The sequence below is a fragment of the Takifugu rubripes genome, chromosome 1 (assembly GCF_901000725.2).
Source record: "Takifugu rubripes chromosome 1, fTakRub1.2, whole genome shotgun sequence".
NCBI classification, from domain to species: Eukaryota; Metazoa; Chordata; class Actinopteri; order Tetraodontiformes; family Tetraodontidae; genus Takifugu; species Takifugu rubripes.
The window spans coordinates 20,189,634-20,208,218 of NC_042285.1; the positions used below are offsets into that span (position 1 = coordinate 20,189,634).

Consider the following 18,585-nt stretch of genomic DNA (forward strand, 5'->3'; position numbering starts at 1 on the left):
GCTGCACTTCCGCCTTCACCCGATTCTGACCAATCAGCGCGCAGCGGGAGCGGAGCTGGGTGGTTTGCTGGTCGAGGGTTCTTCCAGGCTTCGCGTCTGCAAAGCGACTCTTGTGCATGAGAATATTGTCCCTACAGCCTTGTTCTGCGCTCATGTTACTCGTCGAGGTACTGAACGTGTAATTCCTCTTGGTGTCCACCTTTTGACCAAGCAGAGTTGCGCAAGTCTCAGCTAGGTATCGAGGTCTTAAATGCAATGACTGTACGAGTTGCAGGTCAGATGTAATAGTGATCCAGATTCAACGTTGGTTTAATAATGTATCCCACTTTTAGCTTTAAAAAGATTTGCCCCCAAAAGAGAAGCAAACTACTGCAAATCTAGGCCAGGGCTGGAGGCCTAATTCATCACTTCTAAATTAATATTTTTCAGTAAGCTTTACTTATTTGGACATTTGCTCTACTCAAAACGTCCTCATGATTGGATTACATTGGGATAGTTAACAAAACCTCAAGTGTCTGCATTAAAATAGGTTAGATGTAAAGTAGACGACCAGCAGTTAGCAAAATATGAAAATGCATATGAAATATATCGTGGGACAAGAGAAATTTGTCACTGCCTAAAGTCAGAGCAGGAGATGGCAAAAACAGTCCTGCCTAGCTGAGTAGACACCAACCCTCACCAGTAGATGGCAGCTGAGAGTAAACTATCCGGGAGTCTCCTTTTATTTACGGTTGCCTCAAGAAAAGGCGTTTTTCCACCCAGAGGAGCAGTTATGTACACCCACTAACTCTGTAAAACATTCCATCCATGCACTATTTTTTTGTTTGTTTGGTTGAGCTGGTTCATCCTCCTGACCTTGTTTGTGCCAGACACAGTAAACTGGCCTTTAAAGAATAAAACGGTCTAGTGTAATTGAGAGGGGTGTAACTAAATCAGTGACTACTGCATAGAAAACACATAAAAGCCCATAATACACAGATTCTGGGACAGTAGGTTGTGTGACCAAATGAGCACAGTGGGGCTTCAGTGAGACGGCTCCTCCGAGGAACGCTTTCCTACAGAGATTTTTCTGACCCTCGCTTACATTTCAGTCTTAACCTCTGCTCCAGATTAGAATGGCTTTTTACACTTCCACGGTGAAAAGCAGCTGTGGATTCCACTCCCCTTATTTGGAAATAGCTTTTGCTCATATGAAGCTACCAGTATATCATATAGAAAATATGATCTGTCCCACAAAACTTTTGTCTCGTGACTGGTTTTTAAAATGAGTTTATGAATAGACACTGGATGCAGCGTAAGAGTTATTTCCACATCACTGCAATCATTTATCGGAAGTACCATTTTTTCCCCTCTACGTCCTGTCCTCAATAATCCCTTTGTTTTCTTCTGAGGAGGAAATTCTATTACCCAGCCAGCTGCTCTGGATTTTAAACTGTTACAGCAGATCAGGACTGTTTGGGTCTTTCCTTCTCCCTCAGCTCTGAGAGTCAGAAAACAATATTAGATATGAAGAATGCGCAGACACAATGAGACAGATTTATGGCGGCTTTGCGCCTTTCATCTGGACATCTGCACCATTTGATGCTCACCATAAACTAGTCCTCTCCAAAAAGCTTCAGTGAGATGTACTGTTCCTCCATTGTGATGCCACAGGTCAGTATATCAATTTGATTCCATTCAACTTTGTATAAATTCCGCCCATTAAAAGCAATATTGTTGCTGGGGATCAATCTTTCCAGCAGTTATGAAGTTCATGTGTAATGGAGACAAAAGCATTCTTCTGACCGCCCACAGGACATCAAAAACCTTTAGAGGCCTCATAAAGTTCAGCATAATTTATCCCTGAAGAAATGTGGTGTTGTTTCCCATTACTCTCCTGTTATCCTGGAGAAACATGTGACAGATCAGCGTTTTTATTTCACCTTTCTCTTGTTTTCTTTCACACCCCTGGTGTATGTGGATTATTGAATTACTACTGCTTTTATTGCGAGCCGCTGATAGGTTTCGTGCAAAGCTCTGTTTTCTTTCCTTTGGTTTTGGGCAAAATCAAAGTGCGGCAAACTCCCTCTCAGAAAAAGGAATGAGGTCTAGATACACGTCACTAGAGGGTGGTCAGAGGTCAGCAGTAAATCTTGAGCAAAGAGTCCACGTTTCCTCCTCATCCAGCAAAATAAACAGTGTGCTGTAGGTCTCGGAAACATGAGATCAGACAGAGGGCAGAGCAGAGAGTTCTGGCATACCAGGGGGAGGAGGAGACCAGCGGGACAGCACGGATCAGATTTCAGGAGCACACCAAGAGGTAGAGAACCGCGGTGATAAGAGGCCGAGCTGTTCGCAAAAGAGGTGGATTACTCCGAGTTCTTTCTAGAATTGTTTACATTACTGTTAGCTATTGACGTGTCTGCACAACTGAGAACGGCGCACAGTGCTCGTGACATCAGAGCGTGCCTGTGAGAGACTTGGACTTCCATCAAAAGCCAAAGCTGCACACAAAACTGTTTCGGTTCAGACTCTGGCCTCGGGGGCTTCCTGGTATTTGAAAAGGATGGGGTGGGGATGAGCTCGGTGAACAGAAACTGCGCGAAAAGTCAGTGAAGAAGGTTAAAGGAGATTTAAAGGAGGAGGTTTCTTGTTCTAGTTTTAAGTTTTACGATTAAAAAAAATCAGTTGTAAAAACTACTTGTCAGATCCATTACTGATCTTAGTTTCATAATTATTAACACACACACACACACACATATATATATATTTCTTATCTCTTTGAAGAATGGATCCACTGCACATCCTGTTATTTAAGTTTTGGATCATTTTAATGATCTGTTCTTCTAAGAATCACTGACTTCTATTCATGTGTATTTTTCTTTCTGTTAGAGTTTTTTTTTTATTAATGCAGATATTAAATGCCCTGTATGGGCCCTGTATTGACAATCCTGTTCTCTGAAACTGATTTCCTATTTGTCACTATAATACAAATGTGTTATGGCAGCCTGTGGTCAGGCTGCTCCGTTGGCCATATCACCTTTGAAAAAGAGGTCTCATTTCATTTCCTCCAAGATATTAAATAAAACGCCGTATAACATTCGTGTTTATGCACCTTTGTATACCCGTTATTCTAGAGGTTGGTTTCTAATGTTATTATTATATCAAATCAAAATGACCTTGGACGGAGATACATGGTTCAAGAAGTCCCTGTTTCATCTGCAAGCTTATTTAGGTAACCTGGAATGCTCTTTGGGATGAAAAGGATTGAAAAGAAGGCCAAACTGGTCGAAATGGATTGTTTCTAGTGGGACAAGGGAGGCATTCACATTCAAAGTTATGCTAAAGTGTGTTTTGTGGAAATCATTTTATGGAAAATTAAGATTTTATTTAATATCCTGTTGACAAGAGGCTCATTCATGCATCCCATCTCTCATGACTAATGAAGATTTTTCCGAAATCATTCTGCAGGTCGTCAGATGACTGATGTAGTTATCGGTAAGTGCAGAGCAGTTCAGGCTTTTTTGGGTTGGGTTGTTTCTGATACATAAATATTACAGTTGTGATAGGAATTTGATGCAAATTTGGTCTGTAACAGACTCTGGGCCTTTTAGTTTGATGTCACAACAAAATTGTTAGAGGACCTTTGTCAGGTCAGAAATGAAAGTTATTAAAAAGCAGAATCCACCCACCTAAAGAACGCTTGGTCTTTGTGATTCATTTCAAATTATTACCAAGATGACGACCTGTGTGGAAAGTGGAAAATGTCATTGTGCTGAGACCTGCCAGCCCAGTACAATGTTTACAATAAAGTTTGGAGAGTTGCTCGGTAGCAGAATGTACACAATGAAACAGCCCTGTAGCGCCACTCTTTATGTCAGCTTTTGGCCTGAAAGAACTCCCTTTGTACACATATGCCTCTCATTCTCAGGACTTATGACATGGTGGGCACCGAGCAGCACATTTACACCCTGGATGGATGTGTTGCATGGGTGTGATTTAGTAAAGACCACTAAATGCTGCCCCTCAAAAAAATCCAATAATGCACAAAACACTTGCATCATATTGTTCTCTTTATTTTTAAAATTCTGATTTCTGTTACCTTGCATCCATTCCATCTCTAAGTTAGAGCTGAGACTCAGGGGAAATAAATCTTTTGTTGCAGGACAAGGAAGGGACCCATGCACCAAGCTGACACCTCTACACAGACAGGAAGGAGTGACATGTTACTTCGAGCTTCCTGCACAACGATGCATCTCAGGAATCTAACAGAGGAAGTCTCTGGTCAAGGGCAGTGACATCAGATGGACTGTCCCAGGTGCAATGTCTCAATATATCCTCACTCTCTTATTTCCCTTGGAAATACCCCTGGTATATGTGAGAGAGTGTTGACAATGTGTTGGATCCGTGCATGTCTGTACCTGCCAATTGATCTTTTATTTGCAGTCAAAGCTGTGATATGTCGATTGCAAAAGCAGCTTGACGTCCCTGAGTCTCTCCTTTATACCAAGTGCTTGAACTGACATGTAACAATCAAGGTGTGTGACATGGAGAAGTGTTTCATTACAGAGCAACAATGAAAATGTTGATAGGAATGTTAAAATGATAGAGTCTGTGAGCTTCTATGGTCCATTGGTGTGTAATGATGGGACCTTTTCTTTACCTGTACCCTGACACCCTGCATTCTCATCACTGTAAGCTTCCCTGAGCAGAGTGCTGAGTCAGAATTCCCTTTCCTTTTTCCTCTTCAGATGACCTATTGACTCCTGATGGCCTGATGAACCTTCCTACATGTTGGTGACCTTTTTTTGAAATCAGTAACTACACGGCTCTGTCAGTATAAGAAGCAATTTTCAACGCTCGCTGTTTTCAAATAAGCTGTTAAATACATTTGACCAGACTGTAAAGTATGCAGTTAATACCTGTGTATAATGATCAACACAATAATTTAGGGGAATGATAAATGTTCTTAATAATAATATAATAGGTAATACATGATGTAATCCATATTATTTCTGTACAAAGGTCGCCAGCAGGAGCTGCTTCCCAAAATGAGAAAGACAGGAAGGTTCCATTGTTTAGCGAGACGATAAAAGCAGATCAAATCAGGGTTCGGTACAATATCTGCTCCTTACTGAAGGTCACCCTTGATTCACAATTTTGGACACCAATGTTGGTATTTTTCCAATCAGCAGGTGTTCTCGATTTATGTTCCTGCCTGTCCTTGCCTTCACACACACACACACACACATACACACACACACACACAACAAAAATTCTTATCACTCCAATTAAGGAATTAAGTGGATATTGCACACAATCTGTATTACAGCATAACTTTACTTAACTTAAACACCTATCAGGAAAGGAGTCATTTCGTGAAAACGTACAGAGCACAATTTTTAATTTTTCTCTTTTTGGTGTGTGTTTTTATATGCTATTTTATTACGGTTTTTTTTATTTTATTAAGTTTTTTTTTTCAATGAAAAATATGTAGAACAAGGACGATATGACCGTGCACTATGTGTTTGATTGTGCGTGCGTATCCTAATTATATTGGATGTAAGTGAAACTATCTAAACACAGAAAGGAAAGAAACTAAATATGTCAGAATATCTGATCCAGGACCATCCGCACTGTGGAATGCTTGGTATGTATTCCTTTTAATACTCCACAAAAACGGGGGTAGGTTTCACCTTTCTGTTTTATGTTTGCATTTTTAAAAGAGCTTCGACGATCGTAAATATCGCCGGTGTTTTCACTTCTGTTCGTGATACGACTTGAGCACAAACTGAAGAAAAGACTTTGAAATATCGCGTATTTTCTGAATGGGATTTAAACCGACACCCCTATCCCGCACAGCGGAATGGTTTCTCCCGCCGTGGCGGCTTCTGTCCTACAAAGCAGCGCTGACTGCAAATCAATGAAGACAGGCAACAAACGGGGTTGGGCGTCAGAAGTTGGGACAATTTACGGAGCTTTCTGATACCGGATGGTCGACGTCTGTTAGGATATGTATCCAGTTAATATGAGCACAACCCTGTACTTGTGTCCTCTGGCGGATTAAGGCGGAGATCTTTGTCGAATACTGTGTGTATATTTTTACCGAGCGCTGCACGAGGAGTTGGATGCGTTTAGGTAAAGAAAAAAAAACAGAAATTCTAAAAACTACTAATTCCCGCAAGTGAAGATGATCTTCGCTAATACTGGAAACCCACCAAGGACTCCATATCGTAAACAGGTAAATGCGATATTATTATTATTACTTTTTTAAAAAAAATAAAGCTATCGTGACTAGAGGGCGGAATTCGTGGAAGTAAGGAAAGCGTCTGTTTGACAGCGACTTGGGCTAAATAAACTTGCGTGCAGCCGGACAAAACTTTCATTTGGATATTGGCGCATTAAATTGTTGCGTGTGATGGGGCGTAAATGAGTCCACCTGCAGTTTTCATGGTTAAATATGTCCTTATGTAACGCTATAACAACACAGAAAGTCGACTAACCTGTTCCACTAACCTATTAGATATCTTGGACATTAGGCCCGCACTCGGCAATGGACGATCGCTTTATATCAGGTCATCCAGAGTTTCCAGCTGCCGCCACATCTTTCCACTGTAAACGGACTTTAAGCTGAGGTGCCCCCAGATATTTTACTGAGCATGTTCTCTTTATTGTCCCAGCAGAAACCGAGCCCGTCTGTAGTTGAGAGACGTGTGATAGGTTCTCCCCTCGGTGCTCATGCTGCTGTGGCCGGAGCTCCATGGGCGAGGCTTCTCACTGGGAGCCCGGCTCGATGACAGGCCGAGTGGGTCTGGAGCTGTCTGATAAGATGTTGTCCTCTCCCTGTCACTGTCTTTAAGGCTCGCCGCTTAGTCCATGTATGAGAAGAAAATGGCACGTTTTTGTTACGCAGAAACCCGCACACGATGGTCAACTCTTCTCCCCCCCCCAGTTTTCTTCTTTAAATATATTTATCAAGAGGGGAAGAGATGATATTTGTTGTAAAACCGATTGAATGCGTATAATTTAAGATCTAATTCTTTGGTAATCATCATGAAGTACTTGTTATGAATAAATTCAGTCCTATCAGCCAGTCTTCCATGTAATAACACATGTATAACTAAAGTTTGAGCCTAATTATTTGTAGAAACAAGGCTGACTTGTGTCAGTTAAAGAAGAGCGCATGCTTATGGCATCTCTCTGCAGATGTACATTATATTTTTAAATTTACATATCTATCTCACTGTCTACCACTTAATGGCAAATTTATAACACTTTTAAATTTAAAGCCACAACACTAAAAAGCAGGACTTTCTTGTGTTAAGCAGCAAAGCAGTCAGTCACAAGAGAAGATCCGCTAAGTTCCTGACTCGGGTTACTCAATCCTGTCACCACTTCATGCTTTGAATTCCATCAGCTTCCTCTCAGCTTGTGATTCCTCGGTGGGATGGGTCGGGAGGATAATCACTGTTGGACAGTAAAGAGGAAGGCAAATCCCTGTATGGGCCTGCTTTCAGACAAGGACATCTGTATGTTGTCAACCTAAAGCACAACATTACCCGATGCCTGCACGTTTTCCCCTCTAATTGTCCTTGGATTTGGTTGGACAGACCTCCATATTAACCTAAACCAGCAGCAGAAAACATCGGTGCCACTAGTTTGCCAGCATTTTATCTATCTTCAAGACAAAGGGAAACTGGTTGATGGGGAGTAACACTGATTAATCACCAAAACCCACGATCAATGTACATGAGCCTTGTTATTGAAGGAATGATCTCTGGCTAATTAGACTAATGACTCTGACGCTGGCATGCAGCTGCTTCTCCAGTACTACGAGCATCCGTGGACCCTAATTCTGCTAATTATGAAGGTGTGATGAAGATCTGCTCGCTGCTCTGTAAAACATTAATCCAAGACTCTTAATTTAAGGTTATTTTTTAGAACCTTTTTTTTCCTAGCTAGAGTTTTATGCACCTTTGTGTTTACAATAACACAACTTGGAAATTTTATTTCCAGTATCCACCAATCACCTTTCGAAATCACCCCAACAGCCTGTGTGACATCTGACCCGGAGACGGTCATGTTGGGTTTCTGTCCTGGGGTTTGATGCCAAGAATGTTGATTGGATAAACGTGACATGACTTTGCCATCCCAAGATGGACAGGGATTAGGCTTAGTTAAAGCTGCTCTGCCCAAAATTGTTAAATTAACAATAGAACAGATGAGGAGGAGGATGTGATGAGGGTCAGCCACTGTGATAACTTGATAAGCCTCTGCTGTTAGCTACAAACTCTCATCCACAGCTTTTTGAAACCCTAGTAAGGCTTTTAAAAACTGCTTTCTTTCCCTTTTATCACCGGGTTGCATGAAAGACTGAAATCCTGTTTGCGCTACCGCCATATAACACCTGTCATCTGTAAATGAGCACTGTATGCTACTGCAGCACTGCGCATTTTGGTAAAGTACCGGTATTTAAAAACAACTCTTGGACCTGTCCAAGGCCATGGTGTTTCTATAGACAGTTAAGCACAATACAGGTAAACAACAGGAACAACAGTGCTATGTTGCCCTCCTATTCCAGCCACTCATCGCCACGCCGTCACACCCAATGGCTCCACCCAGCCCGAGTCCGAACAGCAGCACCAACAACAGTGGCAGCAGTAACAGTAGTACTGCTGGTTGGGACCAGCTCAGCAAAACCAACCTCTACATCCGAGGCCTGTCCCCCTCAACCACAGACCATGACCTGGTCAAGCTCTGTCAGCCGTGAGTACCACACTTCCTCTCTACATTATCGGATATTGATTACCTATTGATTGTCCCTGGCCTAGATTGTCATTTTTGTGACATTTCTTTTAAAATGCGGCCTCGCACGCAAAGGAGTTGTGGTTGTGTCGTTATAGTTGTTTTTAAATTTACACTATAAATTATGACATCATAACCAAATGCTTCTATATTCATACACGCACATGGGAACAGATGTAGGAAGAATTGAGGTGTGATATGGCGTCAGTCAATTAAGCTGATCCTGAAGACCAAGTATAAGCAAAACAGTTTCCTGTGGTTTGTTTGTGAGGCAGCATCTTTGTTTGAAATGCACAATTTCTGATCCTGAGGTTAGATGAAGGAAAGGTCATAAGTTCATGCTCTTTCCCCCAGTTTAGCCTTTAGCTGGCTCCATTTGTAAAAACAATACCTGCTGAGTTGAGGATGGGTATGCTGTGGCTGATTGTACACTATTGGTTGGTTTATTTTTGTGTTTGTTCCAATGTTACATGAAGTGTACAAGATTATACCGTAGCTGGACACTACATGCATTTGAATGCACTTCCTTATTCTGATCTATAGAATTTTCTATTTTCTTGTCCGTTAAAGCTAAAAATAGCCACATGTTTTCAGCATGAAATGCTGTAGTTTTACATATTGGAGGTCTGTTTGCTAGAACAGTAAAAGTTTGGTCATAAAGAGAAAGTGTGTTGTTATTATGTTGTTGAACAAGACCAAACTGATTGTTGGGTTTGGATCATGGGAAAATGATGAACAAGGCCTGAGAGTTTTAGATTAAATATAAACAGTTCAATGTCTGGGACTTAATAGATCAAACCAAATGATCCAAGTTTAGGTAAGCAGGATGTTTAGAGCAGCTAAAGAAGGGGCCTATCAAGCTCTCTGCTTGTGGGGATTTTCAGCACACCATGGAAACCACTTCCTGTTTCTCATATTTTAACAGTGATGTCATAGATTGTTGCTCAACCCTCCCAGTCTGTGTGTGTGTGTGTGTGCATGTGTGTTTTATAACTGGCTCCGTCTGGTACATGAATAACAAAGGCTCACCTTTCTGCTCCTCTTCTAGGTTTGGCAAAATCGTATCCACGAAGGCCATCCTGGATAAGACGACAAACAAATGTAAAGGTGTGCGACATTATTTGCCTCGCTCTGATACCTCCTTCCACCATCTCTTCTCTACAATACAATCAGGAAATGTGGTAGACTGCAGGATTATCAACTGCTTATACTTCAAGAGAGAATTACAACTAAAAAAAAATGGCACCCTTCCCCATGTGTGAATGCTTTAAACCGTCCAGTCACTCAGCAGCTATGCAGTTGTCTCACATGAATGGGCCAAGTCAGGAAACAGGCAGCCAGGCTGTCTCAGGCTGCCTCCCAGCTCATGTTATTTTAAGCGTCAGCCCCTGTCTGTTGTGTCAGGGCTTCGGGCGGGTCCTGGGAAGAACCCCGCCTCTTCCTCCTAAGTGACAAACTTGGTCTGAGTCCAGTTTTGGCAGACTGGCCGTCTGACTTTGGGGAGGCTCGCTGATTCTCCGTGGTGTTGCTGGGATTAAGAGAGTGCTTTGTCACTCTTCTCTGGATTATACAGATGCCGGTTAAGCAAAGACACATTTAAAGACCTTGTAAAGCTCTGGCTGAATTTCAAATAGGAGCTACTGTCGACTTATGCGTTACCACTTTGTGGCTAATTTTAAAATAAGATTTTTTGAACCTGTATAGCATATTCTGACCCAAAGATTAGTGATAACACCCCTTCACCAAAAAAAATTGCAGGAATAAACTGAAATATTATCCATCCATACTATCATAATTTATCACAACAAACCATGAAAGCACTGATATTTATAAGAATAATGATAATATTCCATCTACATTTTTCAAATAAGCATTACTTATGCAGAAATAAGGACTGGAGATGTTAAAGGGAACTAGTCAATTGTGCAAAACATGGAAATTACCGGTTTGGTTCCTCGGTTTAGCATTTTAAACTAGCAAAAGACAACAAATAAGCCAAAATCATGTCCATAATGGTCATGTTGATACAATCGTGTCATTTATAGATCCGTTTGCATTCAATTGTGAGTGTTGGAAGACATAGAGCTTGATCAATGACAGCAGCTTCACCAGAGTTCAGGGACTATAGGTTCACACTGTGTCCAGGACAAAGTGCTGACCTGAGGCATTAACAGTTCACTGGTATCTGCATCATCAGCGCTTTTCTGCCTCTTCTTCCACACACAAAAACACAGAGATGCGAGAGCCCACATGAATCCACACAGTTACAGACCCATCTATAATGCAGCTCGCACGCTGTAGAATCCCTGTAGAGCCCAATATTATGTCAACTGAGATGTTAGGGTGCAGGATGTTATTCTAAGTGTGCTGCCTGTCTCTTTAGGATATGGATTTGTGGACTTCGACAGCCCAAGCGCAGCTCAGAAAGCAGTGACCACCCTGAAAAGCACCGGCATCCAAGCTCAGATGGCAAAGGTGAGGATTCACGATTCAAGAGCTCCTCCTCTACGCTGAACTTTTGGCATTGACACTCTGAATTATAGTTCTTATTTGCCAAATTCAGATAAATGTTGACCTTATTCTTTATCTGTAGGTTCCAGGATCATTTCAGTCCGATTCCTTTTAGATGTGAGCAGGCTTTATCATAACATTGTCCTGCTGTTTCCACCAGATGGTTGCAGCCTGCAGATTTCCTTTTGAATGTGACCACTGTGAAAGTTTAAGTGCAGACACACATTAGAACAGTATTGTGTCACAGCATAACAATACTGAAATGATCACGTAAATGGGTGGTTCCTTGCATTGTGCTTGAATTAGATGTTGAATACATATAATGTGTTGTAACTCTATCTGTTTGTAAAGGCTACATTACCCGTCATATCTCACATTAATTTTCTGCGTGCCTCACTCTGTTTTGGTCCTGCTTCCGTTTCCGTTTAGTATTTTGAGCCGCATTGCCTTAGGCTTCTACCACTTATGTTAGAAAGGGAAGTAAATACTTGTGTGTTGTTATGGTACCAGGAACCAGTAGGGGGAAATGAGTTCCCATACGGCACAGAGCAAGAGCCCTTGGCCTCATTTCCCATTCTGGGGATCTTGATACGCCTCTGTGCACCCTTTTGCTTTTTTAATTAAAGTAGAGCCACTCGTAGGGGCACACTAAAGTTTAATCTTTGTATTTTGGAATGTAAAAGCCTTTATAAAGTGCGAGCCTTTCACTACAGCTCTGCAGCTCCGTCTGCACTAATGCAGGAGCTTCATTAAGGAATAATGGACTCTCTCATTGTTGCTATCACTTAATATTATTTCAGCGGTGAGAAGCAGCCAGATAAGAGTCTCCTTTCCTTAAAAATTATTTATTTATAGCTTTCCTTACTGGATGTGCACATTTTTAAAAAGCCATTATATGGACACTTCTCTGTTGACCATGTTTGCATGGACGGGAAAGCATTGTTCAAAACTCAGGAAGGATTGGCAGATAAAGTGGGCGGGGAATTAATGGGAGACAATAAAGACTCTTATCTGTTATCTTATGTCATTTTTACAGCACCTCACTTGGTTTCTCTACTTCATCCGCAGTCAGTAACGACTGACTGGTGGGGATTTGGCTTCTGAAATCTTGCTTGCAATAGTAACCTAGCTAGCTTTAAAGAATAATTGTCCAAATGAGCGAGAAGCGTTGCCAGTATTACCAGTCTGCTATTGGCTTCCCCTTTATTTTGCTGCCGTGCTTCAAGCACTATCCCCTGATTCTTAACTGTGCATCACTTTTGATAATCCAAGCCGTTTCTTCTGGTGACCGAGCGGCGCAGCGCTGATGAATATTAATTGTGAGCGGCCACTCCTCAGGGACTCGTAGCCTTGTCTTGTGTTTCAGCTGACGCTGGTAAACTACTGCCGGAAATCAGCTGATGTTAGCCTTAAGCCAGCGTGGGCTGCATGCAAATCTATACATCAGTGCTCACGGTGACCCCTTTACTGCGTCAGCAGACAGACAAGAAGAAGCACAGCAGGAAATGCACGATAGCCCCACTGTTAGCATTAGAAGGTTATTAACTCTTCCTGTCTGTTGTCTATGGAATTGAAATGAAATATGACATGAAATGTGTCCTTCCACCTCCTGATTTATAGGATCCATCCATCATGTATATTTTAAGCATTTCCCATTTAGTGTGTCCTCATTGTGTCTGTCTTGTGTTTTATTTCACTGCGCAGCAACAAGAACAAGATCCAACAAACTTGTACATCTCCAACCTGCCGCTGTCAATGGATGAGCAGGAGCTGGAGAACATGTTAAAACACTTTGGCCAGGTCATCTCTACACGTATCCTGAGGGACTTCAGTGGACACAGCAGAGGAGTGGGCTTTGCAAGGTCAGATCCTTGTTTAATTGGTATGCTGCTCCTTAAACATGCTGCATATGTAATGCAACTCCTCAGACAAAACAACTCCAACACGTAAAATCCTTCATGTAGCAGTAGCCAAACTGTAGCTCGGTTTTCAATGACAAGTCAGGAGGACCAGCAGAGCTTGTAAGAACAAATATTTGTAGAATGACGCTGTGCTGCTTAATTACACCGATAGTGCTCGCTTACGTGTGCCTGAGGTTTCGTTGAAATTCCTGACAGGCAGGTCCCGGCCCATCGAATAACAAACATAAACACTTTTCTGTATCTGACCAGTATGTCCTAAAGTTTATGTGTGCTAACCAGCAATGTTAAAGGCACGGCACGTGTGCACATTGGTCATGTAAGCTCTTAAATAATGAACCACAGAGGAAACAGCCCTCGGAAAGTACCTGAACGCCCTTTTCACTGCTATAAACACTGATGCTCTTTGCGTCTCTTATGATTTCAGGATGGAGTCAACAGAGAAATGTGATGCAGTTATCTCCCACTTCAATGGAAAGTTTATAAAGACACCCGCAGGTGTTCCAGGTTAGATGCACATATATCTATAACTTACTGAGTTTAATTGACAGATGAAATTTACTGGACAGGAGCGGCGATGACTGTAATACGTAGGCGTTAGTTGATGGTGTTGAAGAGGGCAGCTGAAGTAGTCGGGCAGCAGATTTCTGCTATCAGTAGGAGTCAGTGAGTCTGCTGCTGCAGAGCTCAGATGCACTTGAGTCTCATGTGTGGGAGCACAGACAAAGAAAATGAAAAAAAGCTGCTCTCAGAGGCTCCCACACCCTCTAAAGCTTTTAATTGGATTATTAGACTGAAATAGTCTCTGGTGTTGCCTCCTTTAGGAAGGGGAGGGGATTACAGCTACACAGCTGTCAAATTAGATGTCTGTGTTCCCAGCATGATCAGTAAATGTACACTCCGAGGCTTCAGAGGGGGGTAAATGAGTGTAAGCCAATGACGTGCGTGTGCCTTTGTGTGTGTGAGAGAGAGAGAGGAGAGATTGCTTTAAAAATCATTTAATTTCATTGTCCGATTCCCAGATTCACACTTCTCTCTTTTCCAGCACCAGCTGAACCTTTGCTGTGCAAGTTTGCTGATGGTGGACAGAAAAAGCGCCAGAGTCAGAATAAATTCAGCCAGAATGGTCGGGGCTGGGGAAGAGACAGTGACTCCAGACTGGTGAGCATTCAGTCGTCGTTCAAACCAATATCATGTGTCATTCCTGATTCTCCTTGTGTGAGAGTCCTGCTAACTCTGGTTTATCTTATTTTCATTGCCAAATCGGTGCTTTGTTTTCGCTTCTAGGCTGGAATGACGCTCACTTATGACGCCAGTGCTGCTGCTATTCAGAATGGGTAAGTTAGGCGCGTTACATTGTTGGAGTGGGTGTACTTCTCAGTGTTGCGTTTGTTGGTTTATTTGTTGTACTTCTCTAAACTACGCCCTGTATTCTGTGCCTAGATTCCTTCCACCAGCCTATAGTATTTCCAACAGGATGATTGCTCAAACACCCATGTCTCCATATATCTCTCACATTCCAACATACCAGGTTTGAATTTTTACGAATACTTTAAATAACACAAGGGCCTTTTAGAAACCTCTCTTTGGGGTTAAGCATGTGACAGGTGACATTTGATCTAATAACAGATGTTGTAACTGTGGTGTTCCAGGTGCAGAACCCGTCCTGGCTGCCTCACCAAACCTACATTATGCAGCACCCGGTACGAACATCCTCTCCACTTATCTAAAAACGTGTGATTTGCATTAAACATTTGTATCCTACTGGAAATGTCAGCTTCAGAGAGGGTTTCAGGGGAGAGGCAGATGCACAATGACAACTTCCTCACGTCGTCTTTATTTAGCATCTTGTGTGGCCATAAGATGTGAAGCCCAAGGTTACCGTCCCAGAATAAGTCCTTGAAATGCTTCACATTGTGTAATCTTGACAGCCGCACACATATGTTGGAAATTCCTTTTTTTTTTAAAAACAAAACAAAGATTCTGCTCCTTTCTTCCAGGGCACAGTGATATCGCCCTCTATGGACCCTTCCATGTCACTACAGCCGACTTCTTTGATGGCCCCCCTTGCGCAGCAGATGAGTCACCTCTCTCTTGGCAGCACAGGAACGGTGAGAGAAATGGAACAAAAAAAGAACCGAAGATTAACCCAGTACATTGTGAGCATGCTTTATACAGCATGCTTCATTTGAATTTTCTTAACTTCTTTTTGTAGTTCATGGCTGCTAGCACGCCTATGCAAGGAGCATACATACCGCAATATGCACACATGCAGACATCAGCTGTTCCTATAGAGGTAGGCTTGTTTACACACAGCCATGTTTGTGTCCAACAACCTCCGGACAAATGGTCACCACCAGAAAAATATCAGGCTAAAGAGCTATTTTTCTGTCTGTTCCAGGATAATAATGCACAGGCACAGGTGGAGTCATCAGGCAATCCTTCCCCATATTCCTACCAACAAACCAAGTAGTGCTGAGGTAATATTTGGACAACAGAGGAAGCTATTCTGTCTCCAAAATCCTAATGGAATGGATGCTGAGGAGCCTTTCAGTGTTTTACACAGGCTCTGCTAAAGTGAGACTGTTTTTACTATCAACGCCAGACTTCAACACCAGATCCAAATTATATTTAAAAAGAAAGTTTTATTTTCATACTAGAAAAAAAAAGTTTATTTTTTACCACGGATTGCAACAGGATACAAGAAAGAATCATGTCAGTTGTGCAGGATAGTAAATGTAAATATTTACAGATTTCTTTTTTCTGTGTTTGCTGTGTGAGTGTTGAAATGATGAAGTGTTACATACATGTGTTGTTTTCTTCTTGCTGTCTGGTTAAAATTTGCTTTCGTTTTGATACAAACATGTACAGATCACCTTTAAAAACAACTGTTCAGAGCTGTTTCTCTGGGTAGAAACCCACGGAGAGATTTTTAAAAAGAAACTATCTGTTGTTTTGTTTCCAATCTCAAAGATGATCAGTGGAAAAGTGTGTAGGGTTTAATTAGAAATTTGGAAATATTTATAAAGCATGGAGACTGGAAGTTGGAATGTTCGGATCACCTTTGGAATCTTGCCTTTTAAAACTTGTACAGTAGAATTGCCAGACTGTGGTGTGGTTGGGGATTGAGAGGAGGCAAACCCCTCTTTTTGTTGGGTTGTTTTTATTTTGCTGGGTTGTGTGTTTTACTTTCATTTGAACAACGAAACAAACAGGAAAACAGACTCATGATTGTGCACAAAACGCTCATTAAAGCCTTGCCACAGACCTTAGATACAGCTCGGTAATTTGGGAGGAGAAGCAGATACACGCGTATATTCTCTTGCACCTCGTCCTTTTGATAGAAAACAAAATTGGCACTTTTAGTTTACAGATTGTGAGAGCGAACCTTTTGTTCCTTTACCCAGGAATTAAGTAACTCTGACTGCAGTTTCGGACGGCGTGCCTTTCTGTAGACTTAGATTCAGCTTCTGCAAACAGACACGAGCATGAAGGAAAGCTCCAAAGAAGTGCCACAGATGAATTTCATTCTTTACAAACATCCCGGCAGTGACGAGGATGTCACACAGCACTAATTTTTACTTTATTTTTTGGTTGTAGTGAATTTGAAGCCGGCCTTTTCACGATGGAGTCCTCAGTCGAGCCTGTGATTTGACCTGGTGGTCAGTTAGTCCAGTTATCTACCTCAGGGTTTGTTTTTTTTTCTTCTGTAGGCCGGGTTAGCAGGTCCAGCCCGCCCTCCCAGACCAAACGCCACGCTCGGGAGCTGGCCACATACAGCTTTATCACATGGGTTGTTTTGGATACTACGATTTTTATACATACATATATTATTGTAATCACGAGGATGGAGGTGATATCATGTTTCTACTTGTGTTCACTCATTCAGTTTCAGCTTGTTGGAGGAGCTACTAGCTTTATGGCAGCGGGTCTGGGATTCTGACAGTGTTGTGCTCACTGGATCTGTGCTTGGTGTAGGGCTGCTCGCTGCAGCGTTGCCTCCGTGCTTACAACGGGGATGTCGAGCAAATCTGCACTTGAGTTTTCTGTTTAACGCCCGAGACCGTGAGGTGATACTGTCTTTCGAGGTTTATGCTGCTAGTGGTGTTGGAACCAAGTGCCATCGTGTCTGGGTCAAGAGCTGCAGAGGTGCATCAAATAAAAGGAAAAAAATACAGCTTACCACCGTGTTAACAGTCGTTAAATTATGCGAAATAGCTCTAATTTATGAAGACTTTTGTACAGACAGCCTGTGGAACTAGACCTGTGTGAAAGGTTTTTATGTTTTCCGAGTCGCGCCACACAGTTGCCAGTGGGAAACTTTGTTTTTTTTAATGTACAGCTTAAGGAGTCTTTTCTCTATTTGTGGTTTTGTAGTGTTTGTTCAAGCCAAAGACCTTTCCTCTTTTTTTGTTCGTTTTGCCTTAGGTTTCTTTTTCTTCTCTTTGACACCTTTTCAATAAAAAAAACCCCTTCAAATCTTCTTGAAAAGCATTTTCTGTCCTTCATTCATATAAAAACTGAATAAAGACATCATTTGTGCTGTTTAAAATGGTCTTTAATGGATCCACAAAAACCCAGCACTTGAACTGAACATCCAGTATTTATGAAGAGCAAAGCTCTCAGTCCAGAGGGCTGAGGACTACATCAACAATGTCACGTGGTATTGTGGAAAACACACATGGCCTGGCGAGGGTGGGAGTGGGCTTTTTCATGACAGATGGGTCCTTGCCGCATCCTGCAGTGTGTCGTGCCACCCTATGGGGGGCCACCAGCCCCAGACAGGCAGAAAACTCATATTCCAGCTGTCTTTGTCTTCGCCACCTGTGCCTGCCAGCTATGGCGTCTCACCCCTGTCACCCCAGTGCACATGCTTCCCTTTTACCCACTCGGATGAGAGTGATGGTTCCCTATAGAATAATGCCAATGTCATTGCAATGTTCAACTGTAAACCATTAACTACAGTTTTCCATCAGAATCCCTGAACACTTGTACCGTTAATGTATAGATCCACCGATCTTTGATTTTCAGAGTAATGATACAGCAGGGGGGGAAAAAAAGAGCCACACATCAAAAAGACCTTTGCAAAAAAATTCCAGAGGTCTGTTCAAGTGAACTAATCCATGCAGTTGTGCCCAACACTGAGGACACAGCGCCACCTATTGATCGCAAGATGAAACAAACAGTTGTCGGACGGTTAGAATAGGGTTGATTAAGCTTTGGCATGGTGGTGTGAGGTTAATAAAAAAGGCCTGGGACATACAGTGATTATGTCAATAAGAGTCTCCACAACAAATGCATTCACTTCTGTACTAGATAATGGCCAACGCCATACATTTTAAAAATAGTCGAAATGGAATGAAACTTAGCA

At 42.1% G+C, this 18,585-nt stretch overlaps 1 protein-coding gene across 1 annotated transcript; it reads left to right on the forward strand.

Moving 5' to 3' along the window:
* Positions 1-5,867: 5,867 nt before the first annotated feature.
* rbms1b (RNA binding motif, single stranded interacting protein 1b) lies at positions 5,868-17,761 on the forward strand. The gene is made up of 13 exons (XM_003961964.3): positions 5,868-6,220; positions 8,561-8,745; positions 9,833-9,891; positions 11,168-11,259; positions 13,000-13,157; positions 13,642-13,721; positions 14,260-14,375; positions 14,502-14,551; positions 14,658-14,745; positions 14,867-14,917; positions 15,215-15,325; positions 15,430-15,510; positions 15,616-17,761. Exons 1-13 carry the CDS (start codon positions 6,170-6,172, stop codon positions 15,685-15,687), a joined length of 1,194 nt encoding a protein of 397 aa, XP_003962013.1. The 5' UTR covers positions 5,868-6,169; the 3' UTR covers positions 15,688-17,761.
* The last annotated feature ends 824 nt before the right edge of the window (positions 17,762-18,585 follow it).